The 19890-nt window shown below is 46.9% G+C and overlaps 1 protein-coding gene across 3 annotated transcripts in view; it reads left to right on the top strand.

Annotated features, from left to right (window-relative positions):
• The window catches only part of EYA2 (EYA transcriptional coactivator and phosphatase 2), a 178204-nt gene that overhangs the window by 117023 nt on the left and 41291 nt on the right, over positions 1–19890 (top strand). For all 3 annotated transcript variants that reach the window (XM_058562106.1, XM_058562104.1, XM_058562105.1), the window contains one exon: positions 14743–14832. In XM_058562106.1, the coding sequence (XP_058418089.1) occupies positions 14743–14832 (90 nt within the window). The remainder of the gene's footprint in view (positions 1–14742; positions 14833–19890) is intronic.

Below are 19890 nucleotides of genomic sequence, written 5' to 3'. Positions count from 1 at the left end.
GAATAAATGAATAATAAATAAATAAATGTCTTTTAAAACGCTGCGTCTTTAGAAGCATGCTGCTGGTTGAGTAAGAAGGTCCTCTCTGTGGAAGGGACGCTGAACTATCTCTACTACTACTAATAAGGATAGCGGGAGATCCACGGCGTTGATGATGTTGTCGGGGCCCGCAGAGCAGGAAGCACATGCCGGGTGTCGGGCCCTGTTCTGTGCCCTGGTATGAACTTCCCTAAACACACTGGTCTCGCATGCCCTCCGGTGCCTCTCAGTTCTGGGCAGTGACTCACCTTCGGGCGAGCATCTCACCTGGTCTGTCTGGAACTTTCCCAGTTTCAGCACTCAAGTCCCAGGTCCCAGGAGCCCCCTCCGCTGGGGCGCATCAGGACAGTTGGTCCCCCTACTCTGCCTTCACAGCCCCATTTATCGATTTATTATTTTTTGCCTTTAAATTTACATCCTCGAAGAATGCTTTAAAAGCTGCTAGACACCTCCAGCTGAAAGACATTTTTCGAAGGATTAAAAAAAAACGAAGAGGCTGAGAAGTTACATAAAACCCCAAAAGAAGAACCGATTTAGACGTCTTTGTTCCCTTAACTTGGCCATGATTTTATCGTTTGTAGTCGGTTCGACTCTTTGTGATTCAGTGATGATGAGATTTATGCTCTGGTTTTTTTGGTCAAGTTCTTGTTAGTACAAATAGACCCACTTGCTGAGCTGAGTAGATATTATCTATTTTCTGTGTTCTCCTATGAAACTGCCAAAAAAGCCAAGTGTTTTTTTTTTTTTTTAACTTTACTGTTTAAACATGTGAATCAACCTATTTTTTCTTTACAACCATCATTTTCTTGTCTTCCTCTTTTAAACAAGCTGATCTGTTTTCCAGGAGTTTCCAAGTAATTAAACCCAATTAAAACCATTAAATTCTTTCTTTTAATGACAACTTTATTATTAAAAGCCAACCACAAGGAGGAGATTTAACTGGCAAAGCCCTCCATTGTGTGCTAATCCGTCCCTAACCTCTGGCTGACACTTGCAAGAGATAAACCCCACAGAATGGTGAGGCTGGTTTAATGAATAGCTTTAATTAATACTTTTCTTCCTTGTGGCAGAGTAATTATTTGTTCAGCTTGTAAACGGCTACTAGGCAGTGATTTTTTAAAGGCCCAGTTGGCTTGCATGGTGTGATGGCTTTGATTGCTTTTGTGTGTTTGTGTGTTTTTTCTTTGAGAGAGAGAGAGAGGGAGAGAGGTCTCGAGTCCAGGATAGGCGCAGGACAGCGTTGTCCTGAAATTTGGGACCTCAGGTAAGCAGCACAGAAGAAAAGCAAGGCCAACACAGGTGGCAGGCTGCCTGTGTTTGTGAACCATCTCCAGGGTGCGCAGGTCTGCCCTTTGCAGCAAAAGTCTGCAAGCCCCGACAGGGTCCCCCACCAAGACACAAGCCTGGCTCGAGGCAGTCTGGGCGCTGAGAGGAGGAGGAAGGGGCTGGGATAGAAAAATGCCAAGCCGAGTTCCTACCCCCTGATCCCCTGACCTTCCCTTCAGGTGGCACCTGAGAAAGGGCCAAGTGCTGGGTGTGGCCACTGAGGCCCCGAGAAGTGATTCTGTCGTCAGAATGAGTAACCCCCCAGGAGGGCTTGCTCCCTCCCAGCCTGGCGCCCATCTAGTGCTTTCCGTATATCAGCTCACTTACTCTTCCCATCACTTTAGGAGGTAGGCGCTATGGTTACCCACATTGTACAGATGAGGAGACAAGGCACAGCGACTTGCCCAAAGTCACGCACCTTCTGGGAAGAAGGGCAGAGCCCGGGTTCGCAGACAGGTGTCTGGCTGTAGTGATGGTTCTCAACTACTGGGTCACACTGCCCTTTGAGACAGGAAAGTGGATCCTGCCACTCAGCCAGCTGGGAGATGCAGAATTTTTTTTTTATTGAGCTCATCACTTAGTTAGAAAGCTAGTTTCATTAACAAGGTTGCCCACTCTGTAATTACAGAGTTGATTGACTAACGCTAAGGACCAAGCCTTTTTGTTGTTTTTAAATGATTTAGAGGAGTGGGTCTCTACTGGGGGTAATTTTGTCCTCCTGGGGACATGTGGCAATGTCGGGAGACATTTTGAGTTGTCACAGCTGGGGAGGGCATGCTACTGGCATCTAGTGGGTAGAGGCCAGGGATGCTGTAAACACCCTGCAATGGACAGTACAGCCCCACGACAGAGAATGATCTGGCTCCAAATGTCAACAGTGCCGAGGCTGAAAAACCCTGATTTATGGAATGCTCGAACTTTTCATTCTAGAGACATTTTGTAAACACACAAAAGCAATGTTAATGCACCCACCTGTCAGTTTCCCTAATGAACTAGGCCAAACCTCTTCTTTAAAAATAATTAAGTAAGTAAATGTCTTAGTAATTTTGACTGTTAACCACGCCACCAAAAGTTTTTCAAAAACACATCTAAGGAGCTAAGAGTTCTCACCTGAATGTTAGCTATTGATGAACTTGCTAGTGCATGAATATTTGAAAACCACGCCCCAAATTCCCAATTGCCTACCTCTACTTATTCATTATACAAGTGTCCTTAAGAAAATGCCTCGTGAGGAGCACGAAGCGGGTTGACTAATTTCGTCATCCAAGCAGCTTCGTGCTGAGAGAAGTGTTCAGAAATCCCTGGGTGCCACTTTGGAGCCACCGAGACTTGCCTCCCCTGGGGGCACTCGGAGATGCGTTTGGAGCAGGAAGAATAAGCCCACAGTCCGGGAGGGCTTCCACCTGGGAGCCGGCCGCTTAGACTGGAACTGGGTTAACACATAGGATGTCAGAATTCTAGCACCCTGGAGTCAAGACTGTGGGTTTCTCGTCCTCCTCTCCAAGGACTGGCCATGGCATTCCACCTGAGACACCCTCGGGAAGGATGAACCACACGGCCCCTGGGAAGCAGCCCACCTTAGCTCGGGGTGAGAACAAGACAGCATTCACAGAGTTGGTTTTTGGTTGGTTATCAAAATGGGTCTTCCACAACACACCTCTTTTTGACTCCTATGATGACGTCCTAAAAAGTTATGGGCTACCAATAAGGGGGGCGTGCATTCGGAGCCCTGCAGGGCCGGCTCAAGTCATCTGATCTCAAGGTGTCTGGTTCCCGCAGAGCCACTCCGGCCTTGGGGGCGGGGAGAGGGCAGCTGAGAAACGAGAGATTTACCATTTACCAGGGAACTTTGCTTTTCCATATCAAGTCCAGGAAATGAAAGGCACAAATGCTCAGAGGTAATAAGGGGAGATCCTTTCGCACCCCTGGGCCTTTCTTTTATCCTCTCTGAAGCCCAGCCCTTGTTAGAAAGGAAAGCCAGCCTGAGACCTGAGAAAAGAATCAGGGCTGGTTTTTGCATGGCAGCCGCTGGTCATTTCTCCCAACTTTGGAGGTGTAACTTAATTAAATAAATCATTTATTTCATTAAAAGTAGACATCAACAGTTTTAAATCAGGCATTTACAAAAAAAGAGGAATCTGATTATAATCTGCCTTAAGCTTCTTTTCCCTAATAAAAGACTTTATGTTGTTAGTTCCTGCGGAGACATATTCTATGAGTAACATGGTTAAGATTTTGGTTTCTTAGATAGTCCTGGGTTTGAATCCCAGCTCTGCCGCTTATTAGCAGTGTGACCCTGGACAAGTCACTTCATGACCTTGAGTCTTGATTTATCTGTAAAATAGGGAAGAGATATTTTGAGGAGGAAATGTGTTAATGTATATGAAGCTTACACACACTCATATATTCATTTAAAAAATGTTGAACTGAGCGTCTGCTGTGTCCTGGGCTATGTGTCAGATATGAGGGACACAGCAATAGCTCTGACAGAACTTGCCTTCTGGTTGAGGAAGAGGCACCAAAAATCGTAAATAAGAAAGATCATTTCAGATAATGAAAAATGCTATTTCTGTAACAAGGTAATGGGATGCAGAGTGAGTGGGGGGTCGGCATCTGGGTTACTTTAGATGGAATGGTCGGAGAAGGCCTGTCTGCTCCTGAAAGTGGGAACCGAATGTCACAAAGGAGCCAGCCATGAAAGCTCCTGGGGAAAGGAAATTCCAGGCAGCGGGAACAGCAAGTGCAAAGGCCCTGAGGCAGGGGTAAGTTTGGCAAGTTCGAGGAGCAGAGGGGTGGATTGGAGTGGGCAAGTAGGTGGTAGCTGCCGAAGGATGTTGGCTTCCCTCAGAGAGCCAGGGGAAGCTGGTGGCTTTTCAATGAGGAAGGACAGCTCTGATTTTTGTTTTAAAAAGGGCACTCTGGCTGCCGTGTAGACAGTAGATTTGGGGCAGGGGGAAAGCTAGCTGTCTTTAGACATAGCCCAACACACAGCTATACTTGTTCTCTTCCTCCCTCCCTGTCACCTTCTCTCAATGATGAACTAAAGGCCCCTTGGAAATAAGGTAAATGACCCGATGCAGGTAAAGAGCTGAGCACGGGGCCCAGCACACAGCAGGCGCTCAAAACCCAGGAGGACTCAGAGAGTGAGGAGTATTATTTGGGAGAAATGTCTCTTCATCGCTTGCTTTTGAAGAAATTAGGAAGTTGAGGTATAAAGACCAAGTGGGGGCGGACAGGGTGCCTCTGTGAGCTGCAGTTGCAGGTGCTCTGAGCACCGTCACCCCAACCCCCCACAGCCAGAGAATAAACTGCCACGAAACAGATCCTAGGGAAGGGTTGACAGTGGTGGCCCTTGGCATCAGGATGTGAGTCACTGCTGCCAGGTTTTCCTAAAGCACAAGATTTCAAGTTTATCACACACATCCAAACCCCTTTTTAAAATAAATAACTTAAAATCCCCCATTTACTAGTCTAAAATGAAAATCTAGATAACATAGCCCACCCACTCACAACTTTAAAAAAATAAAGAATATCCTAAGTGTAATTTAAAGGGAAGAAATAAAAGAAAATTTGGGTTTTTTAAATATGTATTTCAATACATGAACGCTCAGGTATGACCACAAGAGAATTTGAGGCATGTACCTACTTCCCATATAAAAGGCTGCATTTAAGAAGAAAATCTGGAGCTGTTCTGTACTAGTAGAAAAAGTGGGTTTTTATGGAGGCTTCATGACAGACGCATGATTGATGAACTCATTGGCCACTGGTGATTGAACTCAGTCTCTAGCCCCTCTCAGCTCCCCAGAGGTCAGGGGGCAGGACTGAAAGTTCCAACCCTCTAATGACGGCTTGGTTTCCCTGGCAACCAGCCCCCATCCTTGGGGACTTTCCAAAAGTTACTTCATTTGCATAAACTCAGAGTGGTTGGAAGGGGCTTGTTGCCAATAGCAAAACACCTTTATCGCTCTCATCGCTTAGGCAATTCCGAGGGTTTTAGGAGCTTTGTCCCAGAAATTGGGACAAAGACCAAATATATATTTCTTATTATAAATCACTATATCACACCCCCCCAAATACCACTACCCCCCAATTATTATGACAACCAAAAATGCCCCCCCTAAATTTCCAAACTCCTCTCTAGCAGGAGGTGCCACCTCTGCTGAGAACCACTGCCTTAAAACCTGGTACGTGAGATGTACCCAAAAGAGCAGCATTTTGGAATTTTGTCATTGCACGCTGTGGGAGGCAGACCAGTGGCCCCCGAACGATGTCCATGTCCTCGTCCCCAGAACCTTGAATCTTGCCTTACATGGCTAAGGGACTAGGCAGATGTGATTACGTGGTCCCAGTGTAATCACCAGCGTCCTTAGAAGAGGGAGGCAGGAGATCAGAGTGGGTGGTAGGAGATATGAGGACAGAAGCAAGAGGCTGGACGAAGGGACCACATGCCAAGGAAGGCAGGGGGCCTCTAGAAGCTGAAAAAGGCAGCCATGGGAACCGAATACACATTTTCTTCATGGTTACCTTCCAATTATGGTGAGTGGAGCAGGTTTGTCATTTATGGTCATGATAAATTTCTTTTTAAACTAAATGCATTGAAGCTTAAAAAAGGCAGGGGAGGGGTAACTGAATTAAAGGAAAATATTAAGTTAACATAGCTGCTCTGCGGTGTGGCAAAACTTGCAGAGGTGTTATGAGAAAGGTCATGGTTTTGAAAATACCAGGTTAAACTATGGCATGGGAATAACCGCAGGAGATTTGTTCCCCCCGCCCTCCCAGGATACCACAATCCCCGGATGCTCAAGTCCCTCATGTAAAATGGCGTGGTATTTGCATATAATCTGCACACATCCTCCTATATACTTCAAATCATCTCTAGATTATTTATAATACCTAATACATTGTAAGTGCTATGTAAATAATTGTTATACTCTATTGTTTAGGGAATAATGACAAGAAAAAAAAGTCTGTACATGTTCAGTGCAGACACAACCATCGTAGGCCTTTCCATCTGAGGTTGGTTGAATCTGTGGATGCAGAACCCGGGGATACGGAGGGCTGACTGTAATACCTAAGCCCAGGAGCGAGTCACATCACGTGCATTATCCTACAGGAACCCTAGAAGGATTCACTGCTTGTATTCAGATGAGGAAACTGAGGCGCAGGGAGGGTGAACCTCTCATCCAAGGTCATGACCTTGGGGAATGGCAGCCTGGGGATTTGAACCTGGGTCCTGCTGACTCCGTGGTTGATGCTCTCAGCCACGTTGCTTCATGGAGCTTCTTGCCTAGGGCCACTTTCTTGCACACCTTGTGAAGGTGGAGGCGATTTGTGGAGGTCATCTGGGGGAAGCCATTTGCCCCATTAGGCAATGCTTGTGTGACAAAGAGATTGTTGCTCTAAGACCAGACAGTATCTCGGACCCTTCTGTGCACTTGGCTTACATCATCTTCGGGTGGAGGGAGTAAGAGGTGCCATCAGAAGAGAAGACATCCCGTCTTTCTCGAGTGCTGCCTAGCAAATCTCGATCCTTGTTGAGATGTGGAGAATCACGGAGCCTGCCCTCTGCACATTGCCAGTGTTGGAAACGCCTGTTTTTGCATGGACATGGGGAGGTGGCAAGCAGAGTCAAACTTTGGATTATGAGTGACAGAAACCCAACGCACGTTATTTTAAGCCAAAAATGAAAATTTGCTCATGTAACCAAAATGTCCAGAAGCAGACTGCAGGAACAGTGAGATCCAGTCCCCAAATAATTTCATGTGGATCTGTGTGCATTGTCAGGGAGGCTCTCTCTGTAGTGATAAAGGCGGCTAAGGTTGGGTTCTACCAGCTCAGTCACCCCAGGAGTAAGAAGGTGCCTCTTTCCCAGTAGTTACAGCTGGAGTCCCAGGGCCAATTCTCATTGGCTTCACTGGCCACATGACCATCCCTGAACCAGTCCCTATGACTCTGCTCAGGCCTAGGTTATGAGATTGTCCTAGAAGGCCAATAATGGGTATTATTTTTACTAAAAATGATTACCTGCTAATTTACAGACATGAAAGTTCATTCCCAGCGAGATCACGTGTCTCCACAATAGCATGCTGCCTCTTTTGTTAACCGGTTGGAATTTTTTCAAGGTGTCTCATAAAGATACTATGTTGGGGGCCCCCAAGACCACCCAATGAGTTGATGAGTCACCAGAAAGACCCACAGGACTCAGAGGAGCTATTCTACTCATGGTTACCATTTATTACAGTGAGAGGATACAGATTAAAATCAGCAAAGGGACAGGCACATGCAATAAAGTCCAGGGGAGACCAGGCACAGCCCTCCAGGCGTCCTGTCCCAGGAGAGCACAGACACTCCACTTAATTCTCCCAGCACTGATGTGTGACACCACCTGCCAAGTGTTGCCAGCCAGGAAGCTCACCTGAGCCTTGGTGTCCAGGGTCTCATTGGGGTCAGTGATACAGGCATGCAGCATCTCAGGACTGACCTCAGCTACTCAGACTCCAGCCCCCAGAACAGAGACAAACGTTCACCATAAATCACGTTGTTCACATAAACTATCTGCTCAGCTGGGACTGCATAGCCCAGGGGCTCAGAGCTCATCTACCGGGAGCAGCCAAGGGCCTGTCTTAAAGACAGACCTTTCTTAGGAATGTGCAGGGTTCCAGCAGCCCAGGCCTGCTGAGTTAACCCTTTCCTGCACAGACAGCTCTAAATCTTCAGAGCAGGGACTCCAGAGGAAATCAATTAAATGGTTGAGCTCAGGTGGAGACCACCAGATACCACAGAGGCCTGGTGCCTCTGGATATTCCGGGGGGGGGGGGGCGCCTCTTCTTTCCCGTCACGCAGCTGAGCCATGGAGGGCAGACACTCCCTCAAAGCAAAGAAGTCATAACGAGCATCAGGGCGTAACCAGAGGATTAGGGAATCTGGAGTCAGATCAGACCTGGGTTCCAGTCCCAACGCTGCCTCTTACAAATTGAGGAACCACGAACAAGTCACCTGCTAATAACAGTAACAGCAATAAAAATAGTAGCTGTCATTAAACTAACATTTATTCAGCATTTGCTGTGTTCCAGGCATGGTTTTAAGCTCTGAACAGTCACTCACTCACTGTTTTTACATTTTTTTTTTAACACAGTCACAGTAAGAAATACATTTTACATCATGACCCAACTCACACGCACTCCAACTGAAATAGAAGTTCACCATTACTACGTATGACTCACTCGGAGATTTTACCATCTATTCTAGGGATTGGCAAACTTTTTCTATAAAGGGATAATAAATATTTTAGACTTTAGGCTAGACTCGGTAGCGACTCTCAACTCTGCCATTGTAGCACAAAAGCAGCCATAAACATTAAGTGAACAAATGGACATTGTTGTGTTCCAATAAAACTTTATTTGCCAAAACAGGCAGTGGGCCATAGACACCAGGACCCCTGGATTCTATTGTATTTCTTGCATTCTTTTTTCTTTTTGGATGCTGGTCATTAAAGTACACTTTCACTAAAAGGATTATTACCTGCACTTTGAAAAATTCACTTAATCTTTGTAATAACCCTATGAAGTAAGTAACTCCATTTTACAGATGGGAAACTGAGGCGCACAAAGGTTAAGTAACTTGTACAAGGTCGTTGAGCTGGTAAGACATGGAACTGGCCTTGATCATAAGCAGTCTGTCTCAGAGCCCACCCTCTGAACCTCTACTCCAAAGCACTCAAAGATTGGCTATTATTATTATTATTATTATTATTATTCAACCAACTGTGAAAGAATCCAAAAGAGCACAGTCACATAAGCCAGTTTGGGTTGAAGTTAGGTTGTGCCTTTTGTTCAAAAGGTTGCGATGCTGGATAAATAGTGTGGAAATTCCATAATGGACAAATACAGTTGCGATTCATTAAAACAACTTTGTGGTAAAAACTTGGACTCCTTTTGAAACGGCAATGGCTGCCTCCTAATCTATAGGGATTGGGAAGTAAACCTCTAAGAATGTGGTTTAACTTGGGGAGCTGGTAGAGTTGGGGATGGTGAAGACACTTGATAGAAACTGCTGTCGTCTTAATTCACCCTGAATAACTTCTGCATTCAGATTTTGAAACCTCCAAGAACACGCACACCATTTTCTTCCTTCGTGTTTATTTGACGTCTTAATTTCCTTTTAGGAAAGACTTTCTTTTTTTATGCTCTTACCGTCTCTCCTCCATCCAGGAAATACAACTATACATCACAAGATAACTTACTGATGCGCAAGGCAGATCTTAGTGCTGCCCGTATGGCAAAAGGCCCCTCCATCCTCCTCTAATTAAGAGAACTTCACCAAGAATGCGTAATAATTAGGTTACAGAACTGCATGCAGATCCACAGCATCTGCCTCGAGGGGGTTCCAACGCTCGGAGCCTCCTCATCAGCCTCCTAAATGAATGCGTGCACAGCCCACCTCACCGTCATCAAAACAGAACCTTGAGAAATCTGTAGAACATTAGAGCACATTGAAAAAATCTACAGGACCTTAGTCTGATTTGTACCTACCCTGGGATTCTGAGAACCACCCACAAACTCTCAAGTCAAACAAACATGATGTCCCCTCCGCCCAGCCCCACAGCCCCCAGCACCATCCTTCAACGGGCAACTTACAAATTGAAGCCTGTTTTGGAAAAACCCCGTTTTCTCAGTTCTCCCTTCTGGTTTAAATTGATCATTTTTTAAGAGCAATCTGTTTCTGCTGTTGCTCATTTAGGAAATTAACCACTGATTTTTTTTTTTTAATCCAAAGGGTATGTAATGATTAAGAAAATGGTTTTCATGTGAGATGGTACTTTCAGAAAGTACCGTCTGATTTGGGGTGCTTCTGCTAGGTTTACAGAAGCAGGTTCTTGGCTTAGGGTGCAAGGAAGTGGATTGGGGGATTTTAACGATAACCAGCGCTCGTGGAGTGCCCACGGCACACCCAGGTAGGTGTTTACATGTGTGCTATCTCGTTTAATCCTCACTGCAACGTTAGGTGGTAGAGGGATCGGAGTGGATTTGAATGGGTCAGTGGCCTTTTATTAGCTGAAGACCATGGTGTGAAGGCTCCCATATTTTAGGCTTTATTTGACTGGGAGACATGCAAGGTCAGACAGAGGGTCCTCCCCCCACAAGCTGCACAGGGTGACCGGAGCCAACAGACCAGGGGGGTGTGTTTATGGAGTATCTTAGGGACACGTTCCACAGGCAGCGGGAGATGCAACTCATGGCTTTCGTCTTGCCCTCACTCCAGATGTATTTCACATTAATTAATGCTGCGTCTCCACCAATTTTTTTTCATAGATTCTCAGTCTTTGCAACCCTGGAAAAAGATTTTCTACTTGGATAAAGTGGTCTGGCCTGGGTAACCCTGTGTGTTACTTAACTCCTGGGACAGTTGTGCTGTTCTTGGGCTCTTCCAGACTTTTCCGCCTCTGTACAACTAGTTTTTATCAAGTTCCTTGAAAAGAAGTCCCACCTACGCAGTTTAAAACAATCTAACAGGCAACATGAAGGCAGATTTTAGGGAAACCTGACATAATGAGAAGGCTCAAGGAGTAGATGGGTATTCTAAAGACTCTCCTCAGAAACAGTCCAGTGTCTTTAAAATTTTGTTTTAATTTTTAATTATACAATAAATATTTGAATCTCTTCTCCTTTAAACAATTTTTAGAATATTCTAGATAATGCTAAAGTTCACTTTGATCATCACTTCTAATTCCTGTTGCCTCCTCTCTGCCTTCCAGAAGTAATTACTGTTCTGACTCGGGATATTTATAATGTATAAATGCCCATGGAAAATGTGTGGTAACATTTTATGTGTTTCTAAAAAATGCTAATAACATGCAGTATATAACTTTCAGAAAACTGTTGCTTTCACTCAATTTTTTTTTGATGTGTTCATGTTAATACATGGAGATCTGGTTCATTTCTTTCAACTAAATTTAGTTTTCTGTATGAAAATATAGTCATGTGCTGCATAAAGATGTTTCAGTCAACGGTGAGCTGTGTATACGATGGTGGTCCCATAAGAGAAGTGCCATATAGCCTACGTGTGTGGTACAACATGTCCCTGTGCTTAGGCAACGCGTGACTGTATTATCTTATTTAATCTTCACAACAGAGTACAAGTTAGGCCCATTTTACAGAAGGAGAAACCGAGGCTTTGAAATATAACTTGCCTGAGACCACAGGGCCAGTAGATCTTATAGGCGGTGGGTCATTTATATGAGGGATGTGTGTGGGGGCAGCTAAGGAGCTGGATTGTGCAAGTTGTAGTTAACGAGGGGGGAGATTTACTCATGGGGTAGGTGGTGATGGGTGGGACATGGAGGGAGTACAACATAGATTTTATTATATTTACATTTTATAGTACACTTTTTATTTCTCTAGTCTCCTTTGGCTGAACAGTTAAATCGTTTCCAGTCTTTTGCAGTTTACAGACAATTCTGTAATGAACGTCTTTTGACATGCCCCTTGTTCACATGTACAGATTTTTCTCTAGAGTAGAATAAGAAGTGGAATTACTAAGTATGTTCCCTTTAATTTTAATTTCGTTTTTTTTTTAATTCAAGAAATATACGCATATAGTTTAAAACTCATATAGTTCTACGAGGGCAAGTATTGTGAAAAACAGCAGCCCCCAGTGGACCCACAACCACACTTTCTTTCTGCCCAGAGGCAACAGCTTTCAACTCTTGCTGCGTCTTTTGGTCCTTACCTCCCGATTGCTAAGCAACCTGCTGATGTTAACTACTTCTTGCTTTTTTTCTGTTCTAGGCATGATCTCTGGCTTCCCAAATTAGAGGATAAGAAATAGCTCTCTTTTCTCACCCCAGCCCCCATCACACACATGCAAACTTCACATCCTCCCAGGGTCAATAAATCATAATTTCCGCTTTATCAATATAGAGTACTTGCCTTCTTATAACTAGGCAAAGACTTTTTTCAGATAAGCCATTCCGTATACAATAATTACTTTTCCTGTTGTATGTGCTGGCCTGGGAGTTGACATTTTTCTAAATAAATCCTTTCAGCAGATGAGTCTGGATGACAGCTTCTTGCTTCTTGTCAAGTACGTGGAGGGCCGGTCATGGATGGTGAGGTGTTCAGACAGCCTCGCCAGGAAGGAATGTGCAGTTCTGCAGGGGTGAAATGGTCCGGGCCTTGAGTAATGCGTGGAAACACCCCCAAAACCTTCCCCCAGGTCACACAATGATTCCCTCCTTGGCCCTGAGAAGTTTGCTTTCCTCATTTTCTCTTCATTTTTCACTGAATTCTCTGCCCTGCCGCCTTCCAGCCGGGACCCGGAGTGCTCAGCTTTGGCGGCTGGGGCCCTGATGAGGTGTTTTGCCTAATGGCTGCGTTCCTGGGCGTGATTCTTCACGGTTAGGTGTGTGAAGCTGAGATCACCAGCTCTTTTTTTTTTTAGGGTCAAGAAGGGTTTATGTTGTTATTTATTTATTTTTGTAATAGAAGTAATTCAGCCTCCCGGTGAAAAATTCAAACAGGAAAAGAAGTGTGTGGAGTGACAGTAAACGGTCCCCTTCACTCCTCTCCAGACCCGGGCCCCACTAAGTTCCCCTCAGAAGCAGTGTTGCTCTGGAACCCAATTGCCTGGATTCAAATTCCAGCACTCACCAGCTGTGTGTCCTTGAGCCAGTTACCTAAGCTTTGTGAGCCTCAGTTTTCTCATCTATAAAATGGGAAAATAATAGTGCTCCCCTCAAAGCGCTCTGTGGGAATTAAATGAGTTAATACTTACAAAGTGGCACAGACAAAGCACTTAATCGATATTAACCAGGAATATTAGTACGTGTTGTATATCCTTTTAGATCAGTGGGTCTTAACCTTGGCCGTACATTGAAATCATGTGGGGGAGCTTTAAACATTCCTAATACCTGGACGCCACCCCGAGCAATTCTGATTTTATTAGTCTCCGTGCGACCTGAGGGTCAGGATTTTTAAATGCTCCCCAAATCGTTACAGGGTGTACCCAGGGTTGAGAACCACTGTGCTACGTCATTTCCACGCGTATCAGTTGGGGTAGCCGAGGTGATGCTGCAGCAACAAACATCCCCAGAATCCTGTCTACTCCTCATTTATGGTGCATGTCCATCGCAGTCTGCGGCTCTGACCCATACCATCTTTCCTCTAGGACCCAGGCTGACCAAATAGCTTTTATCCAGAACATTTAGTCTCGTGACGTGGGAAGAGAGAGCGTGGGGAATCAGGCACTAGTTCTTAAACAGGCGTGAACGTCTGCTCGTGTATCATTGGCCAGAGCAAGTCTCGTGGTCACACCTGAGTCCCATAGGGAGGCCATGTACCAGGGGCCGGCAGACTTTCTGCCAAGGGCTAGACAGTAAATATTTGAGTCTCTGTCAGAGACTCAATACGTCTCTGACAGAGACGTATGGTCTCTGTCACAACTACTCACCTCTGCCTTCAGACCACGAAAGCAGCCATAGGCAATACCTTGTCAAAAAATGTAAAAGTCATTCTTAGCGTGCGAGCCATACAGAAACAGGCAGCAGGCCAGATCCGGCCCGTGGGCTGTAGTTCGTGACCCCTGGTATGTATCATCCTCCTGCAGGGAGAAGCTCTTCAGGAAGGGACCCCAAAGATGGGCGAAGAGTAATGCAGTCTGTCACACCACGTACATAGCAAAGAGAGGGCGGGAGAAGGGACCCTTGCACGGCCTGCCTGCGTTTCACACGTTGTCCGGTGCTGCAGCTTGCTGTGCTAGTTAATACTGTGTTTCTCCAGGATAGTTTCACATCAACAGCTCTTGCCTGACTTCAGTTTTTTAATGGCTGCCTAGTTTTCCCTGGTATGGATGTCCCATCGTGGGTATTGTTTGTGTCTTTGTTTTTATCATTAATCCCCCATTGTTAGATAAGAGTGATTTTTTAAAATATCAGGAGAAAGGCAGCATGCATAGAGAGATCTTTGTAAAGAGAGAACCCACCTCCGGCTCTCCCAGCGGTTTATGCGTGTTTACACTGCTTTCCCTGAAATCTTTCAGGCCTTTCTGAAAACACGCATTTGCTGAGAGGCCCTCCGTTATTACAGCCATTTCTGGTCCTTGCAACTCTGAACACAGTTGCAGTTGCAGGGGCGTTGGGGGGAGGGTTAAATACTGGCAAGGGTAAATAGAAATGAGGAAGACTAGACGTGAAATCTCAGAAGCTGTACCACCTCGTCACCCTGACCCCACACAGAGACACGTTGTAGGCCGTGTGCGAGCTGTGGGGACGAGGAGGGACCAGACCTGCCTCTCAGAGGTGGACGGGCAGGAGGGGGAGGCTGAGATGACCACGGCGGCAGGCTCCACTTGCGTGAGCTTCTCCCGTTTTCTTTCTTCCAGGACACCACGACGTCCGTGCGTATCGGCCTGATGATGGAGGAGATGATCTTCAACCTCGCAGATACGCATCTGTTCTTCAATGACCTGGAGGTTTGGCATTGCTCGTTCCGTTTCATATTTGCCGTATTTGATCACCTGCATCTGCTGCCTTTTCTTTTTTTTTCTTTTTCCTCGGGAGGCTAGCAACTTTTGCTAGCAGACCCCAAAAAGGCACAAAACTGTGGCTAGCGACGGTTTATTGGAAACACACTTGACCAGATTATCTCCCCGCTTCCATGTGCAATTAATGGGCTTTTCTCCCTGCTCTAGTGGGGATGTCCACTGGCGGTTTTACTAATCCAATAAAGGCTGTGTAGTTTCTTCCTCCTGAAATTTGCTATTTAATAAGTTTATTAAGGCAAATTAGTACAGATCCTCCTGGGTCAGTAATAATTAGCAGTGGGCCAGGATGGAAGCTTTTAAAAACAATTTTCATTCCCCTGAAAACATGTTTTACAAAGAGAGCGAGCGAGCAGAGGGACTATGCTTATTTAAAGTATCTGCTCCTGTGCCCCTAAGCAAGTGGCAAGGGAGATGGAAAAAAGAGGGAGAGCAGCTTCAGAAATAAATTTAATTCATTTGTTTATACCCAGCCTATGTCAGAAAGATTTTGGAAGAATTTCAAATGGAAAACATCTTTAAAATAGAACTATTAAAGCAAAGGCAAAGGAATAAAAAGCTATGTAATGAATAAGGATAAGGCATGGTACCAAAAATTTTGGCTCAGGTTAACTACTACACTTAAGTTCAGAGTTAATCTCTGAGCTTCCTGGTAGCCAAAGCAAGATGGGAAATACAATGCGTTACTTACCTCTAATGAAAGAGGGAGCAGCTTTCTCCAAGGTGAAGAAGGGTTTTTTTTGGCTGATAAGAGGATTAATGTGAGGATCTTCTGGCTTTATAAATTACATTGACATTATTGGTTTAACAGATTGAAAAATAAAGATAACCTCAAATAAAACTGTATGTGAAAGACCAATTCTATTTATCCCAGTAGGAATATTTGTTCTCGGAATTTAGGAACTCCCTGGGGACTAAACTGTGAAGTAAAATGAAGACTATAAATTCCAAATCTGTCCTGGCTATGCCAGAGCATTATTAATATTTGTCATCAGCAAAGGATACATGTTTTGCTTTCCGGTCTGTAGTCCTAGAGTTACAGAGGAGGAAATCCTTGCTGAAATGATCAGTCTTGTGTTTTGTCCAGGTAGGCAAACCATTTGGGCCTCAGGCCTCCTGTCTGTGAAATGCAATCAATGTTCTCTGCCCAGTGGCTGTTTCAAAGAGAGGATCTGTGCAGAAATTTCTTGATGACAGAAGAGAGCTCTGGAGCAGTGGAGAACACCGCTAGCATCAAGGCCCAGGACTGTCTCTTTAGCCAAAAGTAATGTGCAGGCTCCGTTTTCAGTGATCTCTCATATCTTGGGGAAAAAGAGATAGAGAGGGAGGAGGGGAGGGAGGGAGAGAGGGGGAGAGAGAGAACTTATGAGCAAACCAAAACAAACCTGGCAGTTGAATTCAGCAGATATTTATGGATCCTAAAGTAGGGGAGACTCAGCTGATGGCAAATAGCAAAATCCAACTCACTTTAACAAAAATTTGAAATTATTGGCCCTTATAGTTGAAAAGTACAGGGTCGACTTAGTTTTTCTCTGTCTCCTCCTTAGAATGTTAGTTCCATGAAAGCAGGGACCACAACTCTCTGATTCACCCTAAATCCCTGGGGCCCCAGCAATCAACAACCAAATAAATCCATAACTGAGAAAGTTTGTGATAATGAAAAGGATGTGAAGAAAATAAAACAATGAGGTGTGATAGTGAGTGATAGGGAAGGGGGTATGATGGGGGGTGAGGGAAGGCATCTTGAGGAGGTGACACTTGAGCCAAGGCCTGAATGACGACGACGGGAGCCAGCAGGGTGGAGATCTAGGGAGGTGGGATCAGCAGGTGCAAAGGCCCTCAGGTGGGAACTAGTGTGAAGACCGCAGGGACTGGAGTGAGTGAGTGAAAGCCCGGGGGGCTGGGATGGATGCGTCTGGAGGGGGAAGTGTAGGCCAGACACGGGTACAGACATCCGAGTCTATTCTAAGTGCTGTGGGTGATCGCGGGGCGAGGGAGCGTTAAACAGGAAAAGCCACGTGATCTGGTTTATGTTTTATGAAGACCGCTCTGGCTGCTGTGTGGAGAACGGACACTAGGAGGGGACAGGTGAGGCAGGGAGACCAGCAGGAGATTACTGCAGTCGTCCAAGCAAAGGAAGAAACATGGATTGGGTCGAGGTGGTGAGAAGATGCGGCTTTGGGGTGGCGGTAAAGCCCAGGGGACTTGCTGATGGGTTGGATGTGGGGGTGAGGGGAGAGAGGAGTCAAGGAGAACTCCTGGGCTTGGCCCAACTCAGGCGGTGGTGCCATTCTCCGACACGGCAAGACAGAGAAGACGTGGGAATGCAGTGGGGACAGCCACCCTTCTGCCGTGGGCACGTGCGGTCCGAGATGTCTGTGACACCCCAGTGAAGATGCCACATCCACCGGCAGAGATCTGAGCTTGAAGCTGCTGTGCAGTAAAAACGCCAGACACATAGTTGGCGCCTTGTCCATCTTGGTGGGACCTGAGGCTGAGAGCCGGGTATTCTGCAGGACTGGCGTGCGTTTCAAGCTGAGGTCTTCTGAACTCCCCACCCCTGCGGTTCCTCGCTGGCCCTGGAGTCGAAGTCGCGCCTCTTGGAGAAGGATCTTAATTACCAGCTGGACCTACTCAGAGGAAAACCAGTTTGCTTTTGTTCTCTAAATGTTTTCCAAAATGTCCCTGATGCCAGAAGCCCCCAGGGCACCTCTGCAGAATTGAAACCACGTTACACGATGGAGAAGTTAAGACTCACAAGTGAAAACATATTGCTGGCTGGAGCAGGGAGCCCCGGTCAGAGTCTAGAGGGCAGCCTCCTGTGGCTCCCCAGGGAAGCCGCTGGGGACCGGGGGGGAAGCCGGCCTGCGGGAGGCCAGCGCAAGGCTGGCTCGTGCCTGGATGATCGGATGATCGGGTTTAAGGAGCAAAGTCAGATCCCCTTGTGCGCCGAGCCTGGAGTGCATCTGTAAATAGGGGGGTTAGCTCCCCTGTGCAGGAGCGGTTTATGGAGAGCTTACCGTTTGCCAGGCCCTACTCCAAGTGCTATGAGTTCAGTGGCAACACAACACAGCCAGATCCCCGCCCTCAAGGCATTGATCCTCCAGTTGGAGAGGCAGACCATAAACAACTGAACATATAGTCAGATAAAGAGCTCCGAAGAGAGACCAGCAGGGTCAGGGCAGAGACGGTCACAGGGGTGGTTATTTTACTCGGTATAACCAGGTAAGGCTTCTCTGACATCTGAGCAGAGACCTGAAGAAGGTGAGGGAGTGGGCCATGTGGGTATCTGGGCGAAGAATGTGCCAGACAAAGAGCAGTGCAAAGGCCCTGAGGCAGGTTAAAGTTGGCAGGTTCCAAGAACAGGGAGGAGGCCAGTGCAGCTGGAGCAGAAGGAGGAGGAAGGACTGTGGTGGGCAGTGGGGTGGAGGGTGGGGGAGATCACACAAGGCTTCGGATAATAGCCTAAGGGTGACAAGAAGCTGCTGGAGAGTTTTGAGCCGAGGAGCAACATGATCTGACTACGGTTAAGTGGCTCCCTCTGGCTGCCGGGCGTAGAACAGACCAAAGGAGGGGGCAAGGGTAGAAGCAGGGATCTGCGTGAGATCAGCAGTTCCCAGACTCCCAGGTGAAAGCACTCACGGAGAACCCGTGAGTGTAAGGACCAGTCGGAGACAAGGTGGGCACCGAGGTCAGTGGTGTCTCCCGATTTGGGCCATGTGTCCTGAGTTTAGGGCAGGCACCTTCTAATCAGTTCCCTCTGCCTCTGAGTCCTGGCGCCACCATCTCCCGGCTGTGTGACGTGGGCAAGTCGCTCCACCTCCTTGAGCCTCAAGTGTCCTCATCTGTTAAATGGGCAGAAGAAAAGCCCCTACCTTCCCGGGTTGTGATGATGATGGGAGATGGAGGAAAGCCGTCAGCATGGAGCCCGGCACCAGGCCGATGCCCAGGAGACGGGCCTCCCCACCAGAGGGCTCCGTGTGCCCCGGGACTGTGCAAGAGGGGATACATGGTACAGGGGCAAAGTGTTTAAATCGTTAGATATTTATTTTACTATGAGTTACAAAAGTATAGCTAACCCCTGATTTTACAATAATTCAATAACAGCACAAGTAATACAGAGACGCAGCCAAGATTGTGACAACAGTGGTCAGCCTGCCCCAGTCACAGCCGATTGCTGGAGCTCGGGCGTAAATAGCCACATAAATATTCGGATAATATTCTAAGGGAATAAATATCGGGCATAAATCTCCCGCTCCCTGCCAACTTGCCCCGTGCAAGAGCTGCTTGTTTTGCAGTAAAATCCAGGGCAGTGGAACGGCGTCTGAAATGTCGCTGGGTTGTGGGGCGAGGGTGGAGGCTTGATGCACACTCACGCGCCGGCCGCTCGAGCGCTGTGGGAACCATCCTCAGGGCTCACTGAGCGGCGCCTGCTCCAGAAGCCCGTTCGTGGGAAGCCTCCAGAGCTTCCTAGAGGCGTGGACGAGTCACCGCCCAAGTGGGTGCTGGACCCAGCTCTGCGGCCTCCATCCGCTGAGCCCCCTTGGGAGCACAGCCCTCTTGCGTTTGAGCCCCAGGCTCAGGGTCAAATGGCGGCAGGGGAGGAGAAGCCATTCCGAAGAGGTGGATGGGGAGAGCATGCAGACGCCTGCTAGAGACACCTCCGTCCTCGCTCCCCGTGTTCCCTCTCCCGTTCCCTCCCTCCCCTGCTTCTGTCTTAGCTTTCCTCTCTTTCTCTTCCAGAACTCCCCTCGCTTCTTCCCTCTCACCTCCCTTCCCCTCCCACCCCTTCCTTTTTTCCCTTCCATCGTTTCCATCCCTCTGGCCTTCTATCCGTCCATCCATTTTTCTTCCTTCCCACCCATTCCTCCAGCTGTCCATTCATCCATCTTCCTGTCCCTGTATTTTCCATCTTCTTTCTTTCCTTTTGTCCCTCTAGCTTCCTTTCCACTCTGTCCTTCCCTTCCTTTCTTCTGTCTATCCACCTAG

Source organism: Diceros bicornis, chromosome 19 (assembly GCF_020826845.1).
Source record: "Diceros bicornis minor isolate mBicDic1 chromosome 19, mDicBic1.mat.cur, whole genome shotgun sequence".
In the NCBI taxonomy this organism is placed as follows: Eukaryota; Metazoa; Chordata; class Mammalia; order Perissodactyla; family Rhinocerotidae; genus Diceros; species Diceros bicornis.
Note: the sequence above shows the minus strand (reverse complement) of the source record. Positions and strands in the feature narration are given on the sequence as shown.